The sequence below is a fragment of the Hyperolius riggenbachi genome, chromosome 1, assembly GCF_040937935.1.
Source record: "Hyperolius riggenbachi isolate aHypRig1 chromosome 1, aHypRig1.pri, whole genome shotgun sequence".
NCBI lineage: Eukaryota > Metazoa > Chordata > Amphibia > Anura > Hyperoliidae > Hyperolius > Hyperolius riggenbachi.
In genome coordinates, this window is record NC_090646.1 from 581,322,272 (window position 1) to 581,345,525 (window position 23,254).

General features: G+C 45.3%; 1 protein-coding gene across 3 annotated transcripts; it reads right to left on the minus strand.

The window, feature by feature from the left end:
- Positions 1–427: 427 nt before the first annotated feature.
- Positions 428–22,249, minus strand: SMN1 (survival of motor neuron 1, telomeric). 3 transcript variants are annotated; one of them, XM_068271705.1, is made up of 9 exons: positions 22,143–22,249; positions 15,087–15,158; positions 14,274–14,399; positions 10,291–10,491; positions 7,003–7,152; positions 6,653–6,724; positions 3,617–3,727; positions 2,458–2,526; positions 428–651 (listed from the first exon to the last, which is right to left on the minus strand). In XM_068271705.1, the coding sequence occupies exons 1-8, from the start codon at positions 22,194–22,196 to the stop codon at positions 2,470–2,472; spliced, it is 843 nt and encodes a 280-aa protein (XP_068127806.1). In that variant the 5' UTR covers positions 22,197–22,249; the 3' UTR covers positions 428–651; positions 2,458–2,469. The 3 variants fall into 3 exon arrangements, with proteins under 3 accessions (XP_068127806.1, XP_068127805.1, XP_068127804.1); XM_068271704.1 differs by having other exon boundaries at positions 10,297–10,491; positions 22,119–22,249; XM_068271703.1 differs by having other exon boundaries at positions 22,119–22,249.
- Positions 22,250–23,254: the final 1,005 nt, after the last annotated feature.

Sequence of the window (23,254 nt, forward strand, 5' to 3'; positions counted from 1 at the left end):
CCGTTCCTCTCAGGGCCCCTGCATTCCACCACTGGATGCCGGGTTCAAACCTCCCTGCATGCTCCCAAAGACATGTGGGCTCTGTACTGCGCATGCGCACAAGACAGCATGCTCACGCATGTGCAATATGGAGCGGCCTGTCTTTAGGAGCATTCAGGCTCCTGAAGAATTACGAAGCCTCGGACAGCGGCAGAGAACAGTGTCTGACTGATCGGTTGGAGGCTGCTAACTGGAAGGAAGGCGGTAGGGGGCACAGCAGTGGAACGCAAGTGGGTTACAGCGATGCTGACTAATCACCTCTGTGGGTTTGCTCTGCTGGTGGGCCATGCAGACAGGTTTTGGGAGCATTGATGTCCACTCTGCCTTCTGGCATATTGTGTTGTGGCTGCAACTGCTGGTAACTGAAAGTAAGTGACCCTGCAAAATGTTGTGAGTAACAAACGCATTATCATCAATTTTATTTGCAGCATCTTAAAACAAGAGTAGATTTTGCTGAACAAACACATTCAATTACACGGGACTACATAATAGATAACGTAAACATATTGCTATGTAGTTACAGAAACATGTATCAAATTATAACTTTATTTCAAAAAGAATTCAATTTTTCCATTCTTCGGAAGCATGTCCTCTCCCTAGGAGAGATGTTGCCTGTGAGGAGATGAATAAGAAAATCACTATACTGTATAAGAATATATAGGTATGCATGTTAAATAACATTGCAAGCGGCAAATACACGAACATGAACACTGCCACAAACATGTCCATCCATATACTTATGTATAGAGTTACTGCCAAACGCAAGACAATAAGGGTGGGTTCAAACTAAGACAATAACTCAGTGTATATGTAAACATTGCGGTAAGCAGAGCAGCTCAGTATGTGAGCGCATCCTGAACGGATATGCTGGCATAGTTCATATTGGCGTCACCACCCATCTGCCGGTATTTACGGCTTTCTCGTTCGCATCGTCCCCGCTCCTCCGGAGATCTAGAAGTATGGGGCTTCCTGTTAGTTTGTAGCAAAAGAAAAAAGTGAATCCTACCTAACAGGGAGGATTCTCATTGGTCCGCATGAACCAATGAGAATTTTCCCTAATGCAGAAGGATTCCCACTGGTTCTTTTACAAACCAACAGGAAGTCCCATGCTTCCTGGTCTCCAGGACGAGGTCACTGAATTTCCACAAGACAGGTGAGCGATTTTCGTGTGGTAGGAAGCCTAGTGGGAATGGACTTTGCGTTTGTGCGGGCCAGCTGCAGAAAAATGCAGCAGGTCAGTACTTTACGTTTGTGGTCCGCGATTGTACCTGCATCTGCTTTTTGTTCTCATTTGCTCTATCATATTATATGTGCATTTCGGCACCACATATGGTGTGAGACACGCAAGAAGATCATATGCGCTGTGCAGCAGTGCCATGCGTTATCGCACTGCTGCATGCATTTTTCAGCCAAGCACAGCACTGACCCTTTCACTGTACTGAATGGTATCAGCAGCGCACTGCGGCGCTGATGGCGTTCACATTGCGATCGCATGGCCATTCTGCGTTAATGATGTGAACAAGGCATTAAGGGACAACAACAACAACAAAAAAAAAAATTGCCCCCCCCCATTACCCAGTGCTAACCTCAATGAGGCCCCCACATGATGTAATAACTAAACAAAGCCAGCGATTAAGGAAGACTGCACAGGAAGTGGAAAATACAGAGAACGTGATTGGGCAGCAGATGAAGAGGAAGCCCAGCAGCTAGAATGCAGACAAGTTAAGAACAACTAATGAGAGGCATATGGAGGCTGCCATATTTATTTTTAAATATATACTTTTAAACAATACCAGTTGCCTGGCATTCCTGCTGTTCCTCTGCCTCTAATACTTTTAGCCATAGATCCAGAACAAGCATATGCAGATCAGGTGTTTGATATTGTCACATCTGACAGGATTATCTGCATGCTTGTTTCTGGTGTTTTGTTTAAAAGGAAATAATTATGGCAGCCTCAATATTTTTCGCACTTCAGCTGTCCTTTAAGTATGGGAAGCCCAGTCTAGCAAGCCAGTGTATATCGCTCTGCATTAGGTAGTGAGAAGCAGCAATAATCGGGTAGTCCCATCGTGTGGATGGAGGGACAAGGAAGACAGTCCATACTATATATAGTACTACATGGGATACAGTGTCTACAGAACTGACAAGGGTTGGGCAGACCACAATGGCAGCAGGATCAATCCGGGAACTAATGTGTCGTTAGGTAAGAAGTCCCCTTGGTTTATAATCTAGTCCACATTTTTACCTGTTCCTTCAGGTGAGGAGTACTCTGGTTTATATGAGTATATACACATTATGAATCTAGGTTTAAATACATATATTCACTTTACAGGTAGCTAGATTAACTGTACTGGAAATCATAATACAGAACAACTTTGATCTATGGACATAAAAAAAAAAAAAACATTGGAAACTCACATGAATTATTTCCTATTTGGGATGTGGATATTTTCCAAATGAAGCTTCCATCCGACTCTGCTTTAAACCCTACAAGACAATGACAATATAAGCAAACATGCGAATACACAAGGAAAAAACATGGTCCTGTTATTCTGATCAACCAGCTTGTGGTCACTGTTGTTGGAAAGCTATAAGCCATGTACACGCACAAGGAGAGACGCCAACGAGGGATCGTTACCCCATCCCTTGGGTGACAGTACTGGGCCAATAGTGTACAGACAGGTCACTAGCCCGCAGGCTAGAAACATGTTCTGTTGCAATACAAGGGGGCAGAGGGACTATAGAAAGGTGAACGAGTGACATCACGTGGCGATAGAAAAACTGCGTACCAACGCACACTAACGCATAACAACTGATTAAGTGTAAACAGGGCCTAAGTGGAGAGAACAATGCTCTTGGCCATCGGTCGGCCAACTCGATCTGCTGTACACAAACTCGATTCTTGTCACACAAAGTTTCAGCACATCAGGTCCTTAGCAAAACGCAATAAGATGGCATTGTTCCCCTCCTCTCCTCACCCATTTAAAGCAGTTTCATTGTTTACCACCCATCCATAGAAACAGACACTTCCCCTGGCTGTAGATGTAATACATACATATAAAAAAGGTGTTTTCAATAGTTATATCGGTAATGTCACAAATGTTCTACTTTTGACTCCCCTAGCTTGTACCGCACACTAAGGCCCGGTTCACACTTGCGTTCCAGGTCCGGTTTCCCCGGACCCAGAACGCACCGTATACTTTACAAACAGACCCGGATGTGAATGGATACATTGTTATTCAATGTATCCATTCACACCCGTCCGTCTGTCAGGATCCGGTCTGCGTTCAGGTTTTTTCCAACATGCAGCATTTTTTCCGGAACGCAGCTCCGGCCGCCGCACCTGACCATTTTCCCCGCACCATAGACGGGAAGACGGCAGCGCTGACAGGACAACAGCCCAGGTATGTTTATTGTATTGTGGGCTGTTGTCCTGTACTGTGTGCGCTGCCATTTTCTATAAAAAAAAAAACCCTTTAGAGACTGAAAACTATGCGGGATTTATAGAAAGGGATTTAAAAGAAAAAAAAATGTAAAAGCTAAATTTGCCAATGCTATAGCTCAGATAAACACTTACCAAGTAATACCCAGTGTGATATCCACTCATGTACCAGGCAATCAGCATGCTGCCCAGAGCTTCATCATCTTCAGTGACATCAGGACTCAGTGGGGGTGGAGGGGGGATAAGCTGAATATCAATTGCAAAAAGTTAAAGGGGAGCTTCAGCCTAAACAAACATACTGTCATCAAGTTACATTAGTTATGTTAATTAGAATAGATCGGTAATATAATCTCTTACCCACTCTGTTTTAAAAGAACAGGCAAATGTTTGTGATTCATGGGGGCTGCCATCTTTGTCATGGGGCAGCCATCTTTTTGGTTGAAAGGAGGTGACAAGGAGCAGGAGACACAGTTCCAACTACCCTGTGTCCTGATTACCCCTCCCAGCTGCACACGCTAGGCTTCAAATGTCAAATTCAAGATGTAAAAAAAAAAAAAAAAAAAAAATTTGCACCAAAAGAACAGAACGAGAACAACAAAATCAGAAATCCCATCATGCTTTGCACAGCATCAGGGGAAAAAAGCCCCAGCAGTTTTCTTCTGTGCAGCTAAAAATGAGGCTTGTATAAGAGAAACAAAGTTCTGATGCTGTGAAACTGTTAAAGAAACACAAAGCCTTTTCAGTGCTGCTGAGTCGATTTTTAGTCCGGAGGTTCACTTTAAAAAAAAAACACAAACAAAAAAAACCTAGCAAGCTGCTTAATTATTTCAACCTTTTACAGAATGCCGCTATATATAATTATGCTTTATTATATATAGTGGTGACGTCTTCCGGAGCACTTCACAGAAGTAATTTTAACAAGCCACTGCACTAACTGTCTCACAGGATCTCAAAATCTAATCACTACCACAGCCATGGTCTAATGTCCCTACCATAGTCCAAGAAATTTTGTGAGAACTATCATCAATTATAGAATGTGGCAAGAAACCTGTACTAAATACAAAAATCATACAAATGCCAATTTCCCAGCCAAGGTTTCAACCATTGAGCTGTGAGGCGAGAGTGCTTACCACTACACCCCTATACTGCCTTATTTCTCAATGCATCCCAGACCTAACCCCAGTGCATAAAAGTAAGCTCATAATTGAGCTGTCCGTTTCATCCGTCATCTCCACTGATGCATAAAATTACTTCTTGGTCCATGGCCCTAGTGCATTGCAGTTTCTGAGCATTGTGGGAAACACTGTCTAAGGAGCTAACTGAACGTGATCCTCTCTGACACATGCTCCGCCCACCCTCTCTCCTCACTCGCTTCTAAAGTACAGCAGGATTGCTTTCCTTCCTCCAAACGGCAGCAGGCACGAGCTAGTTTCCCTACCTAGGCCCACTGGCACTCCCCTCCTCACACAGGGGCCAAGACTCAGGACACACAAGAGGAGAGTTGCTTATCTTACGCATCTCTCCTCCGTCTGGATGCTCTAGTGATTTTTTGGGGGGGGGGGGGGGGGGGGGGGCAATTTAACCCTTTCAGCAACTTAGAGGTGTTGTTTCCGAGGCTATGACAATGCATTTACTTTTCCAGCAAGTGCAACATACAGATCAAACAGGTTAGTCTTTAGTAGTATCTCTCTTAGAAAGCCCTCTCATTGTCTCATGTCCTCGTGATGCAAGTCTGACTCTTAGGGCCTGTTTCCACTACACACGGATTCTGGATGCAGAAAAAGTGACTCCATTATGAAGGTCTTTGGGCCTGTGTCCACTAATGTGTTCATTGTATGGGAAACCATGCATGGAGAAATCTGCAAATCCCGTTTAGTGGAAACAGGCCTATAGGCTTTCATTGGAGTCCGTTTTTCTGCATCCAGAATCCGTATATAGTGTAAACAGGCGCTAGATAGCAACATGCAGAAAAACTGATGCAGAACTAGTGGAAATCGGCCCTTTGAGGATTTCATACACCTTAATCCAAGTAAATCTTACAACTTACAATTCTACCTGGCATAACTAAAATAATTTTTTTCCTGTAAGAATTTGTTGGGTTGTTCTGCCATCCACCCGTGTAGTGCTAACTTTGCCAGTACATTAAACCACATAGGAAACAAAGGGAAAAAAATAAACTGGAAAACTGTTCATATACTTAAAAATCATACAAAGTGGACATGCTTCTTTAATAAAAAATGGATAACAAGAGAAGCATAAATGTAATAGTATAAGGAGGAGCAATCAATTTAAAAAGACAAGCTAAAGCATAAGCGTTTCACTGATGGGTCAAGCTATTTTTCTGCAGGTGAGCAAATGAAATAAAGGGAAAAAATATAAGCTCTATATAGTAGCAAAAATGTATTACTGGTGCCTGTACTGGCAGCAAGTCTCAATACCCCTAAATACACAACTTCCCCAGTATACAAAGCACTACTACAGTATTTAGCTCAGTTTATAAAGCATTCATTGATTTTGTTGAGAAACTGCTATGCATAACCATCTTTTGAATGGAAATCCAACAGCTGATGGTAATGGTGCAAAAAATATTCTAATGCCAATGATAATCCTAGTGCAGGCAGTAATGACAGCACACCTGCAGTGAGAAGAAAATGGAGGCCGACATTTCATTTTAAACAATGCAGATTGCCTGGCTGTCCTACTGACCCTCCTTCTCTAATATGTTTAGCCACAGACCCTGAACAAGCATGCAGATCAGATGTTTCTGACTGAAGTCTGACTGGATTAGCTGCATGGTTGTTTCAGGTGTGTGATCCAGACACTATTGCAGCCAAAGAGATCAGCAGGGCTGCCAGGCAACCGGTATTGGATACAAAATAAATATGGCAGCCACCACGTCCCTCTCACTTCAGGTGTACTTTAAAGTGTGATTTTCCAAGCTTTGAAACAAATGACCGCTGTAGCATATCAGTGATTAGCTGTGGTGCTAGTATACGCAATACCCTAAATTACCAGGGACAGGAAACCTGTACTGGGCTACACATACCATAGGAAGTAGGTTATACAATAATTGATGCTTTACAAAACAAAGGAAGAAAGTTTGTCATGGTGTTTGGCAGAGGAAGATATGTCTTATTACACGTTCCCTAGACTGACACGACAATGACTTACAGGTGGGCCTGAAGTAAATGATGGAGGCCAGCCAGGAAAGCATGGAGGTGCTTGACTAGATTTCTCCCCAGGCTGAAAATACAGAAATGACCATCATTCTGATTCTGAACAAGTACAAACGCTTTCTGTTGCACATTATATACCACAGTGACAGTGAGAGTCAGTGAGTGTGCTGGCTGTTGCAACTGGCATTGTGTGCAACACAAATGGTGTGTGATGAAGGCATGAACATGTTAGGAAAAAAAAAAGAAAAACCAGGGCAAATAAAATATGATGTCACAAGTACACATGCAGTTCTATAGCCTCTCTCCTGACCTAGTGGCACCTCACAACAATATGTATAGTCTCACCCGTCCAAATCCCGGCATGAAGGGAGGAGGGGCTGGGGGGAAGTGGGCGTTCCAGTTCTTTGCTGTAGGTGCATTATGGGGTTCTCTGCCTTCTGAGGCTCCGGAAGACCTGTCACTATCGTCTGTGGAATGCTCTTCTCCATTCACACCCTGAAAATAGAAACCATAAGCAAAGGATTGGACAGAACAGGCTTTCCTATATCAAGAAAAGCAAATCATATAATGATAGTGCATCTCCAGTCACAGAAACGAGTATGTACAGCGTTCAATATAAACAATACAGCAATAGTATAACCAATACAGAAACAGTTGTCTGAAAAGTGCTCCAGACATATCCTATGGTATGCAGTCTGACATTAATCTGCAGCTCGCATATCTAATGAAAAAAACAGATTAGGAAACCACTCCCCTCTTTAGATTTACCAGCATCATCCGAGAACAATCTAAAGGGGCCCATACACCTAACGGTTTTCCCGCCGATATACAGCCATTTTGATCACAGTGCTCGAAACGGCTGTGAAATCGCAGCGCACATCGCTGACAGAACGATTGATTTCCGTCCGAAATCGATCGTTTGTCAAATCCCGTCGACCCCACCGTGCGGAAGATTTTTTTCAGTCGCTGGCGGGTTGGGAGTGCGTCGTTAACAGCGCTCGAATGCCCGACGACCGACGCAATACAGCGGGTATACATTACCTGTTCCGGTAGGCGCGAGTCCCCTGGTCTTCTCCGCTTCGGGGCTCCAGAGCGATTCTTCTCTGCTTCGGGCTCCAGAGCTACACAGAACTTCCTGTCCCGGCAGGAAGTTTAAACAGTAGAGCGCCCTCTACTGTTTAAACTTCCCCTGGACAGGAAGTTCAGTAGCCGGAGCGGAGAAGAAGACAGTGGGGACTCGCGCCGGCCGGAACAGGTAATGTATGCGGGGGGGGGGGGGGGGGGGGGGAGGGGGAGGCGGCGGTAGCAGCGGCAGCTCCACAGATTGTGATCGGTTTCAGGCTGAAATCGATTCACAATCTGTTTGCAGTAAAGGTGGCCATTTGTTCCCTCTCTGATCAGATTCGATCAGAGAGGGATCTATCTGTTGGTCGAATCTGATGGCAAATCGACCAGTGTATGGCCACCTTAAGGTATGTACAAATGAGAAATGAATGGACGCTGAGCTGTCAACCACATTAAAGTGTAACTGTCAGGAATAAAAAAAAAAAAAAAAAATCAATTCTTTATTTTTATCTGGTAAACAAATAAGGATGCTAACCAGGCAATCCAAATCCAAGTCACTTATTTTTCTTCTCCAAAAATATAATTTCCCAGTTTCCCTGGCTCTTATTTGGTGTTTCTGCCGCACAAAGGAAGTTACAGGCAGAGATGCTCATCACGAGTAACCAGTGGTTACTAGTGATTCAAATGAGCTATAATTGCCGCAGCTGAGCGGCTGTATGCGGCGGGGTTAATTACCCATGATGCCGCCATCCGCCCTGCGTTCCTAAAGGCTCATACACACAGGGCACAACTGCTGTCGCTCACAGGTCTGAGCGACAGTTGCCCCGTGTGTATGACGCGCCCGCCACGAACTGTCGCCAGATAGTAAAGTTGCCGTGCGATTAAAAAGTTCAATCGCCGGCAACTTCGGTCTCCGCAACTGTTGCTAGTTCGTCACACGTACTGCGTGTGTATGCGGACTAGCGGCAGGAGACAAAGGCAAGTGAATGGAGCATCCGGCCGGGGGATGCTACCTTCACAGACAGCTTCCACCGCGTCTGCCTTTCTGGTGAGACGTGTGGATAGCTGTCTCTCCCTGGTCTCTTGTCTGCTGGCAACAGCAGACAATTGTGCCCCGAGTGTATGAGCCTTAAGAGCTTGCAAGCGTCCTATTGGTCGTGTTGCAAGCCTGGCGCACTTCCTCCTTCAAGCCGGAAGGAGGAAGTGTGCCATAGCGAGGCTTGTGACGCGACCAATAGGACGCTTGCAAGCTCTTTGAAACGCAGGGTGGACGGTGGCATTATGGGTAATTAACCCTGCCGCATACAGGCGCGGCAATTACATCTCATTTGAATCATATGTAGCCCCTGTGGTTACGCGTGATTAGCATCGCTGGCTGCAGGGCATGCTGGGTTTTCTTTTTTTTCTTCTTCACTTTCCCCTCAGACATAACTAATGCAGCCTGATTGGCTAAAGCCTCTTTACCTCCTGTTTTCCCCTCCCAGACCTCTGTTCCTCTCGGAATGGCCAATATTTCTCATGCTGAGACAATGCACTTTCTGCTGCAGAGCTGGGTGGGTGTGTCTGAAGACTGGGAGGAGGGCGGGCAATGATACACAGACAAAGTACGAGAGGAAATGGTATCAGGATTGGCTTCAAAATAGACAGTCAAAATGGAAAAAAGCTAAGAAGACATGGACAGTGCAATACATATGTAAGTAGAGGAAGTATTTATCTACTTATGTGTTTTTTTCTGAGATAGTATGGCTGACAGCTCTTCTTTAAAAGTAACCTTAACTAAGAGGGATATGGATGTGTCCTTTTAAACAATACCAATTGCTTGGCAGTCCTGCTGATCTCTTTGGCTGCAGTAGTGGCTGAATCACACACCTGAAACAAGCATGCAGCTAATCCAGTCTGACTTCAATCAGAGCACCTGATCTGCATGCTTGTTGAGGGGCTGTGGCTAAAAGCAATATAGACACAGGATCAGCAGGAGAGTCAGGCAACTAGTATGATTTTAAAAGCAAAAATCCATATCGTTCAAAGTTTAGGTTCCCTTTAAAGATGACCACTGTTGATAAAATAAGCCTGTGCAGAAGCCTGCATTACAAGGCTGTTTATTACTGCTGCACAGATCAGCGGGTGGTAGTGTTAATCACTCACCAGCTTGCCCATAATTCATTAATGACAGAGACTCCATCCCTCCCATCTACGCCCATTTTATCAAAGCTCAGTGGCCACCCCCACCTGTGTTTCCGTGGCTCGGTCAGCACGGCAGCCACCAATTAGGTTATGGCTGGCTAAGATAGGGGTGGCTACAGCTTTGGAAGACTTTAGAAAAAAAAAAAAGCCTTGGCAGCTTTGCAAAGGAGAGGGGCAGATAGCGGTTAGTGAATAACCTTACCACCTGCCAATCTGTGCAGCCCAAATACACAGCCTTACATTGAAGGCACTTTATTTTTCAACAATGGTCCTTTTGCATGCAGGCTTTGCTCACTGCACATCTATACATACAGATGCTGTCATATGACCAGGCTGAGATTTATGACAGCATGTACCAGAAGGTGAAATATACATAATTCTCACCTGTACCTGATCCTTTGGATCGCTCTCCGCTTCTGAACTGTCAGGGAAACGCAAATCCGCTAAATTCTGTTCCTCGCTATTCCCATAGCCAGAATAGACAACAATACACGTCCCTCGCTTTCCATTAATAGAGGAGACAGTGGCTGGGTAAAGATTGCCATCTTCTGACCAAACCGCGTTACATGAATCCCCAACTCTCCACTAGGAAAAAACAAAAATACATATAAAATACATACATGCAAGAACGGAGTCCATGAGCTTAGACCAAACTAGCAAGCAATATACAGAAAAAAAGGACAATACATTAAAGCGGATCCGAAATGAAAAACTATAACAAGTAACTTGTCTATATATCTTATCTAAAGTTTAGATAGTTTACACAGCAAATCTAGCTGCAAACAGCTTCAATAGAATATGATTATTTCTTCCTGTGATACAATAACAGCAGCCATGTTGTTTGTAAACATTACACACAGGCAAGCTTATCTGCTTCTTCTGTGAAAAAAACCTAATCCCCCCCTCCTCCTTCCTCCCCTCTGCCTCTGAAATCTCTGGCTAGTAATACCTCCCCCTCCTCCTGCCCAGACTGAGCTCCCATGAGCCCTTGCTACTGCCAAGGCTCTCTGAAAAACTGTGGGCGAGGCTTGTTTAGTTTATAGGGAATAAGAGTATTAAAACAAAAAAAGTATTTGGCTTGAGGAATGCCCTATAAACAACAGGAAAGGAACACAATTATGCAATGAGTAAAAGTTCATCTCGGATCCACTTTAACTAACTCAGGACTGCCCATAGTTGCACGTCCCGTCGGTACTAAACTCAGCTAAAAGCTTCATACCACAGTCACTTCCAGTGGCTCCAGACCTTGTGAGCCAATCACAAAGGTAAACAAAAAAAAAAAAAGTTCTAGTCCTTAAAGGAGCCAGAGCTGCGCAGTCCGAGATCAGTTAAAGTGATACTGAAGTGGGAAAAAAAATTATGATTATAATTCTGTCATATTTGCAATTACAAGTCACACTGTATTTTAAAGAGACTCTGAAGTCTCCCGAAAATGAGGTTTTTACTTTAAAAACCTCATTAACATTATTGTCCCTCTTAAAACGCCGCAGAACCGTGGCTGAAAACCCCCTCAATCACCCTAAACTCACGGGGGTACATTGTGGGCTCCTTCCACATAAAGGCAGCGCGGCTTTGCCTCTATGCGCGTCAATCAGCCCGGATCGCCGTCTCTCCCCTCTCAGTCTTCCTTCACTGAAAAGGGCGGGGGAGAGGCGGAGATATGCGCTGATTGACACGCATAGAGGCGGCAGCAAAACCCACGACCAAGAAAGTAGTGGATTTTGCCTGCCCTGTACCCCCGTGAGTTTGGGGTGATTGAGGGGGTTTCCAGCCACGGTTCTGCAGCGTTTTAAGGAGGGACAATAATGTTAATGAGTTTTTTAAAGTAAAAACCTAATTTTCGGGAGACTTCAGAATCTCTTTAAACTATAATAGAGCAGAGCTAATGAACCTTTTAACTTCCCTGCAGTAAAAATCTTATCTAAATCTATCTGATTGTTTCTTTAATATGTAAGTGCTTCAGAAACCAGCGACCCAAGTTGGGTCAGAGAGCTCAGAGAGGCTCTTTCGCATAGATAACTGAAATGTAACTCTTCCTGTACTGGAAACAATATGAGACTCATATCTGTGCTAATAACGTTCTATTTCTTAGCTGTACTACACATACAAATCATTATCTCATAAGTTTATTTTCATGTCAGATTTCCTTTAACCTCCCTGGCGGTATGATAAATGCGGCTGTGCGGCCGCGGGAGGGTTTTTTTCAAATTATTTTTTTTTTTTTAGCATGTAGCTAGCCTAGCCCCCCCCTCCCCCCCCCCCCCCGTACCTACCGATCGACGCTTGCCCATAAGGAAATCCCGTTCTGAACGGGATTTCCTTGAGGGCTTCCCCCGTCGCCATGGCAACGAACGGAGTGACGTCATCGAAGTCGTGACGTCACAAGGAATCCCGATCCACCCCATAGAGCAGCCTGGCCGCGATTGGCCAGGCTGCGCATGGGGTATGCGGGGGGGGGGGGGCCTGTTCCCGCGGCGGGTAGAGGCGCATCGGCGGCGATCAGACCAAACACGCAGCTAGCAAAGTGCTAGCTGCGTGTTTGAAAAAAAAATTATGTAAATTGGCCCAGCAGGGCCTGAGCGACACCCTCCGGCGGCTTACCCCGTGTCACACACGGGGTTACCGCCAAGGAGGTTAAGGTGGAGCTGAACGCTTGCACAGGATGGAAGGAAAACAGAAACATGCACCCTGTATGTATTTAGAGAGTTTAGCCTGTAATTCCCCCTCATCTGTGTCTAATCACAAGTGTAATTTGATCTCAGCTGGATAACTCAGCAGAGCAGCTAATTTGCAAACAAAGGATGTTAACCCTATGTCTGTTTCCATGAAAGCAGGAAATAGACACAGCACATTTACTGCAGGATTTGTATCAGCTGTACCAAAGAAATGTTCTTTAAAGGACAAATGAAGTGAGAAGTATATGGAGGCTGCCATATTTATTTCCTTTTAACCACTTGCCGACCAGGGGATCTTTCAATGATCGGTGCTGCGTGGGCTCTACAGCCCGCAGCACCGATCAGGAGTGCAGCAGGGCGATCAGACTACTCCCCTTTTTTCCCCACTAGGGGGATGTCCTGCTGGGGGGGGGGGTCTGATCGCCGCCGGCTGCATTTGCTTAGCGGGGGGGGGAGCTCTTCAAAGCCCCCCTCCGCAGCGTTCTCCGCCGTCTCGCCGCTCCCTCCCCCTCCCCCTGTGAGCTGCGCAGGACGGATTTCTGTCCTGCGCATTAAAGGATAGGCTTCAGCCTATCATATGCCGGCGATCCCCGGCCAATCAGAGGCTGGGGATCGCCGATCTGCCTTACGGCGCTGCTGCGCAGCAGCGCCATATGATGTAAACAGCGGGGATTTCTTCCCCGTCTGTTTACATTTTGCCGGCGAGCCGCGATCGGCGGCTCTCCGGCTGTTCACGGAGACACCATAGGTGAACTGACATGGAAACCGTTTCCATGGTAACCCGCAGACGACCAGTTTACGCCAATCGGAGTTAGCTGGTCGTCAACAGGTTAAACAATACCAGTTGCCTGGCAGCCCTGCTGATCTATTTGGCTGCAGAAGTGTCTGAATCACGCCAGAAACAAGCATGCAGCTAATCTTGTCAGATTCGACAATGTCAGAAACACCTGATCTGCTGCATGCTTGTTCAGGGGCTATGGCTAAAAGTATTATGCTGGGAATACACGGGTGGATTCTGGTGCTTGATTCTGCGCCCGATCGTTTTGCCCGCTCGATTCTCTCATCTTCCTCTCGTTTTTCTTATCTTTTTCCAATTAACGTCAATGGTGAATCGAGCGGCAAAACGATCGAACCGTGATCGGACATGTTGGAAATTATCTTTCTACCCATCTAAATGTCTCAGAATCGAGACGAGTATTCCCAGCATTAGTGGCAGAGGATCAGCAGGGCAGCCAGGCAACTGGTATTGCTTATAAGGATATATATGGCAGTCTCCATACCCCTCTCACCTCAGTTCTCCTTTAAATATTATGCTGTTGCTTATCTTTTAGAGTAGAGAGGAATTTCTGATTTCAGGTCCATTTTAGGGCCCATTTCCACTATACCAAGGCGAATACACATAAGAAAAAAAACTTGCGAATTTGCATGCGTAAACAATTTTTTTTTATTTTCCCGTTATTCATTACTATTGACCTATGTACACTTAAATGAATACGCGAACCCACGAAAATGCGTAAACTGCGCAGAAAATTACTACAGCGGTTGCAGGTTTTTTTTTCCGCCGTATGTGAATTCGCCATAGTGGAAACTACTCAAAAGAAAACAAATAGGCTACTAAAGGCGAGATCTAGACCACTGAATGAGATCATCATCCTGCGTCTAACAAGAGAAGTACATTCAGCAGCACAATACCTTCTTCACAGGCAGCGCATTACTCTTCTTCCTGACTCTGTTCTTTTTGTTATTCTTTCTTTTTGGATTGGGAATCTTCTCCGGGGACGGAGGTCCAGCAGTTAAATCTCCATTTTTTAAAGCTTTCTAAATCGGAAACATTTTCTGTTAGAATCATACTTGTCTTGTTAAAAGAAGCACAAGATATGCTCTCCCCCGCCCCCCAAAAAAGAGAAACTCCTGAGGGGTGCCCAATTACTTATCTGGTAGTAAAGCCTGGTACACACATCCAATTTTGATTGACCCATTTTACCACCTCCATGTGGTATGAAGGACAAGTTTTTAACGGATTCATGGAAGGCACATGGAAGTGGTAAAATTGACCAATCCAAACTGGATGTGAGTAAGCACCGTAAGGCTGCACCCTAAGGCTGCACGCCTCACACACAGAGCCCGTCTGAACCCCCTGCAAGTCACCAGTCAGAAAAATCGGACTATGGATGACTACTAAAAGTAGCCATACATGACGATGTATAGCCAGATCAACCCCTCTCTGATCGAATCTAATCAGAGACACTGCACAGCGACTTCCCAAAAAAACGCAGTATGAAATCTACTGAAAATCATTCTGCCGCAACCCCCCCCCCCCCACCCCCCATTTATATAACATGTGCAATGGCCATAAATATACAACGCTTAAAAAATAAAAGTCCTCCAAAATATTGCACCACCTGCTTCCTCAGGAGAGCTACCATCCTTCATGCATGCGTAGAAGGGATTCTTTTGATCTATTACCATATACACAATATCATAGACACAAAAATAGCAACAAACCTTAAAGGAAGACACTGCTTTATCATAAGCTTTTATCAGAGCGGTATCATCCCAGATGTCTGAATCATCACTCTGGAAGAAAAAGCAACAAAACTGCTGAGTAACAAACAACTCCTCCTCCACCCAGAGCTGTTGTATGCCTGCTAGAGTTTAACTGAGAAGTTCCCTCTAGGTGCAGGAAGGCCACTCTGTCCAATCATAAAGCACTAAAACTGTCCAATGGTAGCACAGCAGGCCTAACACTAGTATCACAGTAACATCATGGTTTGTATACACTGCCCTAATGACTAAATACTGAAGGGTGCAGGGTGGGAGCCAGACAGCCAATACAAACAATTAGGCCTCTTGCACACTGAAAGCGATTCCGTTTCAGATTCCGCTTTTTAATCAGTTTTTACATCCGATTCAGATTCAGATTTGCAGTTTTCTCCCTGCACACTGCAAATCGGAATCGGATGTAAAAACAGATTAAAAAGCGGAATCTGAATTTCTTGCAGTGTGCAAGAGGCCTTATACTGAATATTCTCAGAATACATTGTTAGTAGTGGAGAAATGGCACAATAAAGCTGGCCTCACACTTATAGATTGCCACCTGATGTGTCAAAACCATTTATTTCTCTCTAAAAGGTATCACTTCAGGAAGGGATCAATCTCTGTCACTGAAGCATTGCACTGTTTGATGCAGCGCAACACTAAGGGCTGTTGATCTACCATCGCTCCTGCCCCGCATCCAATCAGCTTAGATCTTACGTTCTGTCTGATCAACAATCAAAAAAGCAGAGACAAGATGTTGCCACCAGATTGTACATCCAGTGGGGTGTCCACTAAAATCCTGTATACCTGTGCTCATGGTGAGGTACACACAATCAAGGAGGGAGAGAGTACAAACAGCAGCAGTGAGGGTTTAACAGCAGCATTTCACGGATAAGATCCGCTTCATCAGAGGTCCTCTGCAGAGTGACAATGTGCCTCTGACAAGGCGGAACTTGTCCATGAAATGGCGGTTATGCTGCTGTTTCAACCCTCACTGCTGTCCAATTTTCTGTTGATGTACCACTAATAAATAAAGCCTGAAGATGTTATCGAGTGCCTGGCTCTCTCCCTCCTTCAATACTTACAATCAATCTGACATTTTGCGTGACTAATTTGTGAAATGCAGCATAGTGAGGATAAACACCATCCGATGGTCATAGGGTAGCATCGATACTGCTGGCCTCCGGTTGACCTGGCCGATCCGGAAAGCTCATGCAGGAGCCAAACTTGCGTTCTGTTTGTTGGAACAGACCGAATAGATCCGTTCCAAAGGAAATGATGTTAACTGATCCTATTTCTTTGCATTAAATCTGTTTGGCTCCTTTCCATTTTTTTTTTGTGATACTATGAACATGAACAAGCCCTTATTCTGTTATTTGGGAGTTATGCTGCAGTGCTCTCCCCAGAATTTTTTTCCAACCGGGTGGCATGAAATAGTAGCAAGGTGGGGAAATATGAGAAATGCAGAGCCGGTGCATTTGTGCGCAACCCTTCTTATAGTATAGGAGGAGGTGAGCCGATGGCAGCCGGGTGCTCATCAAAACTGGCCGGTTGGAGCACCCGGCTAAAAGAGCCTGGGGAGAACACTGTGCTGACTAGGGAGAAGCTCCACAGAGCTCCTGCGCTCGGAATCAAAATTCTGATTAAAACTTGCAGGCCGCAACAGTTAACTCACCCTTGTTGCTGCCTATAGCCCATAAGCTCCACATTACATTCTACGTCCCTCCAATACTTCCTCCTTCCGGGTCTGAAGGGGGAAGCACTGGAGACACGATGGAACATGGACAAAGACAAGGGTGCATTAACTGCCCCCCTGCCATGGTCCACAAGTTTAGTCAGAATTCAGATTTTAAATGCAGGAGCTCTGCAGAGCTCATCCCTAATGGTGGCCATACACGGTACAATTTTTTCATCCAATCTTACCATTTCTATGTAATATAAGGAAACTGCCTAAATTATCCTTTCAGTATATTCACTTAATTTACCCTTATACTACATAGAAATGGTAAGATTGGATGAAAAAAAATTGTACCATGTATGGCCACCATAATGCTGACCACTATTTGGGGAATAGGTACACCTAATAAAAGGGTACCTGAACCGAGTAAAATTATTTAAAATAAACACATTGGGCTCTATTCACAATAGGCAGTTCTGTAAAATCATTTTGGACGGTAATATACTTAATGCGGTATGTTACACTTTTTTTTTCCAAATTCCCTAAAGTTTTCCCCCCATGAGGCAGAAGTTCGGTAATATAAGAACAAACATGCCTCAATTCACAAAGCCCTGCTCGGTAGGTATCACTTACCAGCCTTCTAGCAGGGAAGCAGGCAGGCAGGGATGTGTGTGTGACTCAGCCTGTCATCCCTTTAGATGTGCTGCAGCCACTGGGGGGAGCTCTTCTGTATGCTACAATACAAATATGCACATCTAAAGGGATGCAGGGATGCCCGCAGAATTTTCAGCTTCCTCTAATTTGATACAGTGCAAGACTCACCCAATACCCGATTGCATCTAATCAGAGTGAGAAACAGGCTGTGTGGCTCTCCCTATTGGCTGCCTGGCTCTCCCCAAAGGCTGTCTGTCAAATCTCCTGCACAGAGACAGCAGGGCGAGAGCCAGTTATCAGCTGCTGTGAGCTGGAGAAAAAAAACTAAACACTTTTGGCCGGTAAATTAAATGTTGACATTTCCCGAGGTAATTTACCTCAATAGTCAGGAACTGTGATTTTCTGTGCGGAGATAGGTTTAGTGTATTGTAACTTGGGAAGGTGATTGGCAAAATCAGTTTTCAGTTTTCAGCATTACCGAATGCGGTAATGCTTTGTGAATAGAGCCCATTATGAACCTGCAAATTAATATTACATACTTCACTGTCAGTTCCTCTCAGAAGCTCACTATTTTCTTCTAACAATTCCTTCTAGTGCTGATTAGATCTAGAGAGACTTGTCTCTCAGAAAGCTAAAATTTCTTTCACACTATATGCTGAAAATCGAATGAGTTTTAACTTTTCATAGCAGTGCATTGTGAAAAAGCTTTCAGTTAAAATGTGCATAGTGTGACCTGAGTCATAGGGAAACATGGACATTACTTTGAAAATCAGTTGTCCTTTCAGTTACAACTGAGAGCAACTAATATAGTGCAAAAGGGCCTTGTATTAAATGGCCTCAATTCACTAAGGTTATCTCCTGTCTTTAATAACATTTCTAGAGTTGTTACCATGGTGATAAGGCATGTCCTATTCAGGAAACATTTTACCTCAGGCAAACCTAAAGTTAACTCTTCTGTCTTTAAGTTAACTCTCCAAAACATAAAATAACTCCAGAGTTAAAGACAGGCTGTTAATTAACTGTGTGTGAAAATAACTACAGAGGAGGTCAATTAACTACAGAGGAGGTCAATTAACTACAGAGGAGGTAAGGAATGAAGAGATAAGATAACTCTCTCACTGTGTGGAGGTAAGTTTTCTCTTGCCTTATTATCTCCAGCATGATCTTGGTGAATTGAGGCCAATGTGCGTTGTGCTTTAATACATTTTCCCTTCTCCATAGCAGTGCATTGTGAAAAAGCTTCAGTTTTTCAGCATATAGTATTAAAGCCAATGGGAATCAAATAAAATAAAAAAAAAAAAAAACACATGGACGTGTACAAAATGATGATAGCATTTACCTCACTGTATTTTCGCCGATCCCCCACCCATGGATCCGTTTATTTTTCCCCAGCACCGATGCCCATGTTATCCAAGATGGCTGCTGACCTTTGCCTTTCTCTTCCGGGTCAGCAGCCTCTTCCTTTTTGTCAGCGCTGGTAAAGTCACGCGAGAAGCAGCGCGTGGCCATGAAATGCTGCATAGTTCTACTTATACCTTTTCCCCGAGTAGAACTATGCATCCTCTAGTCTAGACTGCCGACAGCGCTGCCTGTGTTTGCAGAATCAGTATGCGCGCTCTGTCAGTGAGACCAGGGAGCTGCACGTCATTGGGAGGGCGGTTCAGAGGGGCGGGGAACGGGAAGGTTGATGGGTATGCATGACGGAGTAGAGGCAGAGCAGTGGAAATCAGCTCTGCCTCCTCCCAACAGGATTATATTCGACCGAACTGGTCAAATATGTATAAAGGAGTTTTCAGGTGCCAGGATACAGTAATTTTATACAAAAAGGAGACTTAGGAGCACAGGAGAGAAATAGGTAATTGATAAGCTACTAAAATAACGGTTCCCATTCACTTTAAAGAAGCCATAGGGAAACATCAGCTGTCCTTTCAGTTACAACTGACAGCAGCTATAATTGAAAGGACAACTGATGTACAAAGTTATGTCTGTTTCCCTATGGATTAAGTGGGCAATATTACAGGTTAAAGGGAACCTAAACTGATAAAGATATGTATTTTTCCTTTTAAAATAATTCCAGTTGCCTGACTCTCCTGCTGATCTTGTGTCTCTAATACTTTTAGCCACAGTCCCTTAACAAGCATGCAGATCAGGTGCTCTGACAGAAGTCAGACTGCATTAGCTGCATGCTTGTTTCAGGTGTGTGTGATTCAGCCACTACTGCAACCGCAGAGATCAGCAGAGTAGTCACGCAACTGGTATTGCTTAACCTCCTTGGCGGTCTGATTTTTTCCAGATTTTAGGGTCTAAAAGCGGTGCAATTTTTTTCCACTCTTTCAGACCCTAAAACCTGAAAAAAATCATTCTGGCAGGGAGATATGCAGCAAAAAAAAAAAAAAAAAAAAAATGTACCTTCCTGGGCTCCTGTGCTGCAGTTTTCTCTTTGCCCACAAGATGGCGCTAATATACATATAAACGAACTTCTCTATATTTCTCTAATATAGAGAAGTTCGTTTTCAATATTAGCCCCGCCCCCGATGACGTCACGCTGCCACCACTGCTCTGCTGCCACCACGGCCCACTGCTCCAACTGGCTGCCGGGTCCCCGGAAGAATAGCGGGGACATGGGGGATCCCGGCGGCCAGGGAAAGACCCCACACTGCCGGGGAGAGAGGCTGGAGTCCCGCTGCGCAGCGAGATCGCGTGCGGGACTCCACAACCACAAGTAAAGCTCTGCAATGCCTACCCCGACCTGAGCTCGGGATCACCGCTAATAGCTTATTTTTTCTACCCCGAGCTCAGGTCGGGAAAACCGGCAAGGAGGTTAAAGAGAACCCGAGGTGGGGTTCTAAGAATGATATCCGCACACAGAGGCTGGGTCTGCATATACAGCCCAGCCTCTGTTGCTATCCAGATCCTCCCTAAATTCCCCCTGCGCTCTGCTATGTCCCATAAATCACAGCCGGGCTGCGTTTACCTATGTACTGTCAGTCTCGGCTGCTCCCCCGCCTCCTGCATAGCTCCGTTCCCCGCCCACATCCCTTCTCTCCAATCAGCGGGGAGGAAAGGGACGCGGGCGGGGACCGGAGCTATGCAGGAGGCGGGGGAAGCAGCAGACTGACAGTACAGAGGTAAACACAGCACGCTGCGTGTTGACAGCGCGGCTGTGATTTATGAGGCATAGCAGAGCGCGGGGGGGATCTGGATAGCAACAGAGGCTGGGCAGTACCCAGCCTCTGTATGCAGATAGCATGGTCAGAACCCCACCTCGGGTTCTCTTTAAAGGGAAGGTTCAGGGAGGGTGGGTAAAAAATAAAAATCAAATTCCACTTACCCGGGGCTTCCTCCAGCCCGTGGCAGGCAGGAGGTGTCCTCGCCGCCGCTCCGCAGGCTGCCGGTGGTCTCCGGTGGCCGACCCGACCAGGCCGGCTGCCAGGTCGGGCTCTTCTGCGCTCCAAGGCCCGGAACTTCTGCGTCCCACGCCGGCGCTCTGACGTCATCGGACGTCCTCCGAGCTCTACTGCGCAGGCGCAGAAGTACTGCGCATGCGCAGTAGAGCCCGGAGGACGTCCGATGACGTCAGCTCGCCGGCGTGGGACGCAGAAGTTCCAGGCCTTGGAGCGCAGAAGAGCCCGACCTGGCAGCCGGCCTGGCCAGGTCGGGTCGGCCACCGGGAGCCTGCGGAGCGGCGGCGAGGGCACCTCCTGCCTGCCACGGGCTGGAGGAAGCCCCGGGTAAGTGGAATTTGATTTTTATTTTTTACCCACCCTCCCTGAACCTTTCCTTTAAAAGGTAACATCCATATCCCACTCAGTTAAGGTTTCCTTTAACAGAGTGCTGACGCGGAAGCTGTTATGGTGTCATCACCATTGTGATGGAGTATGTATATTTCCATTGATCAGTGGATAAACAGGACATGGGAGAGGAGAAAGATTGATAAGCAGACTAAATGGGAGGCAAGTATGACATGTGTATAGTTTTGTTTTTACTTTTATTTTTCAGTTCAGGTTTGCTTTAAGTTATTAGAGAAAAATTCTGTCTGTTATTTTGTAGGACAGGCTGCTTAATTTACTTACCGTACTTGGGAGACAACATGTCCCAATTATGGTATCTGTAATGGGAGCCCCCATTTTTATCTAAAACCAGCCTTCACTATAACAGATTGCTAGCCCTTCCGATGGACATTTTGTGACATGAATTTATAGCAGTGTTGAAAAAAAAGTTAGCACTATACAAATGCATTATAATAGTCATTTACTCTTTCCAAAGTCTAGGGCCAACTCTGGAGGCAAACCAAAGCACAAACAAACTCCATGCAAACTGTGTCCAGATCAGGGACTTGAACTTGAAGACTTCCTGTGCTACAAGGCAAGAGTATTTACTACATGAAAAATACAGAAATAACAGAAGAAGCCCAGGGAAACAAAAGCATATTATGCTGATTGCTGAAAAGTGTCAGCACAGGAAAGAAGGTACTTTCCAGAGATAAACCATCAGAGCTGGTCTACCCTGCACAGGATCACCGGGCACTAGCGGACATCGCACGCCAGAGAGGACACAGGGGCCCGGCTGCCAGTCACACCTAGCCTCTGTCTGCCATCCGGGGGACTCGGCCGTGACGTCATGATCCCCCCCGCCCGCAATGTTGGAGCCTCCTGGACTCCACTTACACGAACTCCTCGCTGCCTCTTTACCTGGCCGACTCCTCGCCTAAACAGCACCTCGCTGCCTTCTTCCAGCCCTGCCATAGGCACGCTGCCCGCACACAAGCTCGTATGCACTTGGTCCGCTAAAGCATCCGTAATACGTCATCACCATAGAGCTGTACATATATTCAGGCCGACATATCTGTGAACATCGCCCTCTGGTGGAGGTTCATTTGCCACTGTCCATTCATGAATCAGAATCGAATATTATTTAGTGCTTGGCAACATTTTTGATTGAATTTTAATTTTAGTTAAAAAGCTGTACCTCAGCTCTGTAAAATCACTGTACACTCTTGGGTTTTTTGAGCAATCGTGATTAGTGCTTTTTAGCATTCTAATCCCAATCACAGAAAAATGCTGCATCAGAATCAGAATCAGAATCAATTTATTTTCGCCAAGTAAGTTTGCACCTACAAGGAATTTGTCTTGGCAGTTGCTTAACAAACACAAACAAAAACAATACAAGGACAGACAGTGTGAATATTACAAGTTAAGGACATTATAAGTATAGTGGCAGTAAGCAATGTGAGAATTGTTCATGTTTAGTTCTGTGCTGATTACTTTCAGTCCTAGCAGCTCTAACGTGGTTCCGCATTAAGTATGGCTACCGCTTGAGGAAAAAAACTGTTCCTGTGTCTAGAGGTTTTGGTAGCGATTGACCGGAATCTTACTCCTGAAGGCATGCGCTGGAAGATGGAGTGAGCTGGGTGAGAGGGGTCAGAGGCAATTTTGGTTGCTCTCTTTCTGCACCTGATTGCTCTCTTTCTGCACCTGATGATTAAGGATCGGTACTTTTTTTTGAAAAGCATGCTTATATACCATAGCTGGGATTTGAACCCAGGACACAGTGTGTAGTAGCTAGTAGGTATCTGTCTTAACCTCTAGACCATGAACCACACTAGACCATGAACCATGCACCACGTTTTGCGATTGCCACTAATTGTGAATCGGAGGCAATCACAGCAGTGAGATCACTGCCATATAATTAGTATTGCGCTTTAAAAAGAGCTAGTGATTCGGCGATTAGCGTTAATCGACCGCTGATTGCCCTAGTGAGAACGGGCCCCTAAAGGGAACCTAAACTGAGAAGGATATGGATT